General features: G+C 37.1%; 1 protein-coding gene across 1 annotated transcript in view; it reads left to right on the forward strand.

The window, feature by feature from the left end:
* LOC138762360 (lutropin-choriogonadotropic hormone receptor-like) overlaps positions 1–4706 on the forward strand; it is a 79911-nt gene extending 75205 nt beyond the window's left edge. Inside the window, exons 6-7 of the mRNA XM_069936129.1 lie at positions 1741–1929; positions 3431–4706. Coding sequence (XP_069792230.1) covers positions 1741–1929; positions 3431–4706 — 1465 coding nt within the window. The remainder of the gene's footprint in view (positions 1–1740; positions 1930–3430) is intronic.
* Positions 4707–6000: the final 1294 nt, after the last annotated feature.

The following is a 6000-nucleotide window of genomic DNA, read 5'->3' on the forward strand; positions in this document are numbered from 1 at the left end:
ACTTTATAATATGTTATATATTGTATATTCTTATCTCTTTAGTGATTTTAAAAACTGTTTAGTTATGACTGAATCTTAATTCAAGAGTTAAAGGGAGAAGGTGTGACAGAGTATATAGATATTCATAGATAAGTTTATGGGAGATAAATTGGGAAGGGTTTGTTAGTGAAGGTCACATACAAACACTAAAACAGATCTTATTTGAAATGCTGGAGCTCTTCCCCATGCTAGATATATCAGGGCCTCAACAGCTTTTGTATGTGCTTTGAAGAATGCTCAAGAGACTTCACTAATGGATTGTTGGCCAAAAGGCAACACATGAAAGTAAATGTTGGAGCCACTGTTGTCTGGAGGAGAGCTTGCTGTTGTAAGAGGATCATGTGGTTTTCAAGCAGAGAGAGTCAAACAGGCTTTCTCTCAGAAAGAGAGAGAGAGAGACAGATCACTTGACAGTGTTACAGCCAGCAGAAGCATCTGGGACTGGAACAGGACAAGCTGGCAAGTCCATTTGGAAGACAGCCTGGTCAAAGCCCTTGTAGTTCATGCAAGAGGAGAGGACTGACTGTTTAATGTTTCACTTGGAATAAGTGAAACAAAAAGGAACTCTGTGGTGACCTGAAAGAAAGAGGTTATCATCTGGAGAACCCTGAAGAGCCAAGTTTCATCATCAAGACACTGGAGTGGCAGATGGAAATACTTAAGTTGTGGATGTCCTGGAACAACAAATCTCTCTCTGAAAACTGACAAAAACCTTCCTGAGTGGTAACCATTTACCTTTCAAGCACCAAAGCCTGGTGAACCTTATAAATGTTAAATTCTGTGTACATTATAAGAAATGCCTGCAACCAGTAAACTTGGAAGAATGAGAAGTGAGATTGGACTGTGAACCAAAGAACTTTTCTGAACTTACACACACATTACATATCTGTGCGCTTAGAATTAGAAGGGGGTTAAGTTAGGTTAAGTAAGTTAGTGATAAGTTAAAGTTTAATTCTATTTTCATGTTTAAAGATCATTAAAAGCAACTTTTGATTAAGTAACCATTATCTATTGCTGCTGGGTTTTGGGGTCCTCTGGGCTCATAACAGTGTGCATTGCTAGCGTTTTTCATCCCAAATGTGCAATTATTCTGAGGTATGGACTTGTATTTCATTAATGTATTTATTCATTGATTGCCAATTGGAACAGAAATTTGAACATGATACAGAATGCAAAGTATTTGAATGTGATATTAAAATTGGAATATTCCTTAAAAACATCTTTGGCCAGGAAATAATCTTTCAAAATGGTGGTTGTAAACCTGTCGCTTACTCTTAAATTATTTAATTGAAAATTTCTTGACTGGACTGAAATGTTACAAATTTTACAGACCAAATTTAGATAAATGGACAGTCAGTGTTTGAAGGGAAAAGAAAAGCATTCGCAAGGTTACAAACACCAAAGCTAGTTTTAAAAACATTGGATTATTGGATGACGAGAAAGGAACTCTAAGATACTGGGGAAAAATAATTTGAGGTACAACATTAATGATTCTTAATGTACTGCAGATAAGAGGTGTTACATCTATGTACTTATTAACAGTAGGAAGAACAATGTGATTAAATAAGGGCATAAAAGTAGCAAGGAGAAGCGATAGACTGAGGCAGCAAAAAGTCAGCCATTAGGCTATTATTTCTTAAAATGTTCTGCAGGCCAGTTAAATGAAAATTAAGTATTCAACCTTTTTTTTTGTTGATACAGAGATATTTCTTCAACGGCACTTGAGTATCTTCCATCTAATGGGTTAGAGTTTATTCAAAAGCTTACTGCATGCTTTACGTACTCACTGAAAAGATTCCCATCGCTGGAAAAGTTTGTGAATTTGATAGAAGCAAATTTGACATATCCCAGCCACTGCTGTGCATTCAAAAATTGGGGGAAATCGAACAGGTATGTTTTTGTGTCTTTCTTATTCTCTATTACTCATGTATACCAAATATAGTGCATTTCCTCCATCCAGCATATCTGCCATCTCTTCAAAAACACTGATCTGTCATGTGTTTTTATTTGTTTGTTGTTGTTTTTGTAGGTAATATTTCAGCATATCATTAAAAAATAAATTTTATGTCTTTCTGTTTTATCTTGTGGCATAAAGAAATCGTTACATCGTGAGAATCCCCTAGTCATATTACGGTATTTTTTTCTCTCTCTCTCTTTTGCTGCTTTTGAACTTAGATGCCTCAAATATTGTACTGAAAATAACCACACCAGCAGTGCAAGTATAAGACAGCTTTAATAAACTAATATGTACACTAAGAGGTCTTGTCTCTCCGCAAGACAAACCTGGAAGGCTAGACTGTAGCTCTGGACTGCTTTATAGACAAGGTCACCAGGGTGACCCCTGGTGACCTAGTGATGTAATTACATATCACCACAGACATAATCCAGACAGAAGTGAGCTGTCCTCCTCCTGCTCCTCAGATCCTGCAATTGCTCACAAGGCCCATCCCTCACAATGGTGATTTACCGCAGTGTGCATCACTCCAGCATGAATTTTCACACCCACTTTGCCAAATACTACAGGGTTCATAAAGCACGATCCACACAATGGAACATTACTTCTGCCAATGTCAAATCTGTTCATTCACATTTCATGTTAATGAGAGTTTTCAGCCATGCATAAAATGCTTCTTTGATGTTAAGGGCAGTTACTCTCATTTCATCCTTACTCTCAGTTCAGTTTGATGTCCATGTTTGGAGCTGAGTGACTTTGTCAAATCCCAAACAGCAACAACAAACTAGAATTCAGAACTAGATATACACTTGGAGAGGACAGACTGGAGAAGAACAGTGTTAATTTATTGGGAAGAGTCCGCTTTTCTGCATTAGTACAGATGATAGATCAGCTTTAACCTGCAGCTGAATAGAGAATTAGATAAAACGTAACTAGAAGTTCTGTGGCTTTTAAAGTTACTGCAATTTTTACAAGATCTATTTTAGAAATGGGTGAGAAGCACAAAACATTGTATTAACTTTATAAAGCACATAAATACTTAGCTCTTCTGGATTTGCAAAAGTATATTACAGATAACGGATGAAGTCATCTGTAATATATAAATCAAGATGGATAACTTTAAAGTGATGGAATGAACAAAGCAGATATGGAATTGATTAGAAATAAGTAATGAAGAGCCAAAGAGGCATATGAATAGCAAAAAGGTGACGCCAGTTTTACAGAGAATAATAATCTGTTACTCTGTTTATCACATTATCAGTCCCTTCACTGCATCGCAAGCAAAAAGTTACAATATGATGGATGGAGGAAACTCAAAGTGTTTGCAGTTCTGTAATTCAATGATATATTGACAGGGAACTGGAAGATGTATTTGGTTTACCTTCCAGAATTTAAGTACAACTGATTTAGTAACGAACTGTCTTTATCTGCTTATAGTTTTGGATATGACTATTCTCATCCAAATCTACCATCACGGCATCTGGGACAGCACAACTTACAAAATGTTTCTGCTGGAATGAAGAAATACCCTTTTCCACAAAACTATTCCTATTTTTCTGACAATAATTTTGATAATCAATATGAACATTTAGAAGAAATTTATGAAAATGCAGTATCATTTGATTATGGATTTTGCCATGCCCAGGTCGTCCTTGTCTGTACTCCAGAACCAGATGCTTTCAATCCTTGTGAAGATATCATGGGATATAATATTCTAAGAGTTCTGATATGGTTCATTAACATCCTTGCCATTGTAGGTAACTTTCTAGTGTTTATTGTTTTGGTGGTTAGTCAGAATAAGCTCACAGTCCCTCGATTTCTCATGTGCAATCTTGCTTTTGCAGACTTTTGTATGGGTATTTATTTGCTACTCATTGCATCTGTTGATTTGAGCACCAAGAGCCAATATTATAACTATGCCATTGATTGGCAGACTGGTGCAGGATGCGCCAGTGCAGGGTTCTTCACTGTTTTTGCAAGTGAGCTTTCTGTGTACACACTGATGGTGATCACCTTTGAGAGATGGCATACAATTACTCATGCCATGCAAGTGGACAGAAAGATACGTTTGAGACATGCTGTTATGCTTATGTTGGGAGGTTGGCTGTTCTCCCTTGTCGCAGCAATAATGCCACTTCTAGGAATCAGCAATTACATGAAAGTTAGCATCTGTTTGCCAATGGATATAGAAACACCAATTTCCCAGGGCTATGTTATATTCCTGTTAGTAATGAATGTTATAGCCTTTATTATCATTTGTGTATGCTATATCAAAATATACTTAGCTGTGAAAAATCCAGACTTTGTTTCTAAGAATAGTGACACTAAGATTGCCAAACGAATGGCAATACTAATATTTACAGACTTTGTGTGTATGGCTCCCATATCATTTTTTGCTATTTCAGCAGCTTTGAAGACTCCGCTTATTACAGTTACTCATGCTAAAATTCTGCTGGTGTTGTTTTATCCACTGAATTCATGTGCTAATCCATTTCTCTATGCAATTTTTACCAAAGCATTCAGAAAGGATTTCTTCATTTTGTTGAGTAAATTTGGCTATTGCGAAATACAGGCACAAATTTATAAAATTGATAACTCAAACTCAAGGAGTGGCACCAAAGAAAGTTTAGGTGCAGTTATCAAGCTAGCAACATTTAATGAGCAAGATTTACCAGTTAACGCAACTGCTAAATATCGCTGCAAAGCATACTGATATTTCATATTTTACAGTTTGTCGTTCTTTATTGAAGGTGTTGTCTCATGTGGGCCACATCCCCAGGTAACAGCAGCAATCTAAAACCTTTCCTAGGTGTCCATTTTATTAAATGCAAGCCCAGGAAGTAAATGTTGGTACAGTAGTTAAGAGCCCCAGAACTCAAAACTGATGTAGCAAACAAGAAGGAATCCTGGCTAATTTTTCAGTTCCTAACCCAGGAGCACAAATTGCCACATGACAGAGTCAAGACCATCACCCAAATATCGAACACTCAAGACGCGTGAAATCACTGCATGATCAGACCCTAATTGGGCATCAAAAGAACTGGTCTCTAAAGGTTTGAGCTGGAAAAAAAATGCATTTTTACTGAAAAATTAGAACAAAATTGAGAAAATAACTTTTCATTCATACTATTTTAGGTGAATTCTAGGGAAAAATTGATACCCCTATTGGGAAACTTTTAAAAGTGGCAGGCTTGTCCTGAAGGGAGTGGATTGCTGAACCTCATTCTCATCTCAGAATAGAATGCTTGCCTGGTGCAGGTAAGGAGTTAGATAGCTTTGGAGAGGCCTTTTTCCAAGTTCAAAGTTCATGTACATGTTCATGTCAGTTGGTGGATGGAGAGAGTTTATGGAGAGCTTCCAGCTGAAGTACCTGTAGTAGATGCAGGCTCAATTTTAACATTTAACATGTATGGGAGAGGTATGGACAGCTACAGACTGATTGCAAGTTAGTGGGACTAGGCAAGAACACATGGTTTGACAGACTAGAGGGGCCGAGGAGGGCTGTTTCTGTGCTGTAATTGTTTTATGGCTCTATTTGCAGTATCTGGGGCAGGACTAGTTTATATTTTTTGTGGAAGAAGTCATTTTTTTTCTGACTCCACTAATAAAAGATATCATCTGCTCTTGTATGGCCTTGTCACAAAATTCAGTCTGTCCAAATAATGGATCTACCAGCTTTGTGAACATATTGGAATCAGGCCTATATATAGTAGCAGGGCATATAGAAATATGCTAAGTTCTGTCATAGCTTGAGCAAATAACTCCATGCCTGGGAACCTTGGCCTTGGCCTTGGTTACCCCAAGGCTACATTCACTCTCTGTATACCTAAACTCATACAACCCTAGGGCTATCAGTATCCTATTTGCACCATTGAATCTACCTATTACTTCTTAGTTGCTAGACCCAAATGGTTCCATTCAGAATAGCGAATCCTTTTTAAAATACCTAATCTTGTTTTTAAATTAACTTCTATGATCTAGCCTTTCTCAGTAACATTCTTCAGTAT

Source organism: Narcine bancroftii, chromosome 4 (genome assembly GCF_036971445.1).
Source record: "Narcine bancroftii isolate sNarBan1 chromosome 4, sNarBan1.hap1, whole genome shotgun sequence".
Taxonomy (NCBI): Eukaryota; Metazoa; Chordata; class Chondrichthyes; order Torpediniformes; family Narcinidae; genus Narcine; species Narcine bancroftii.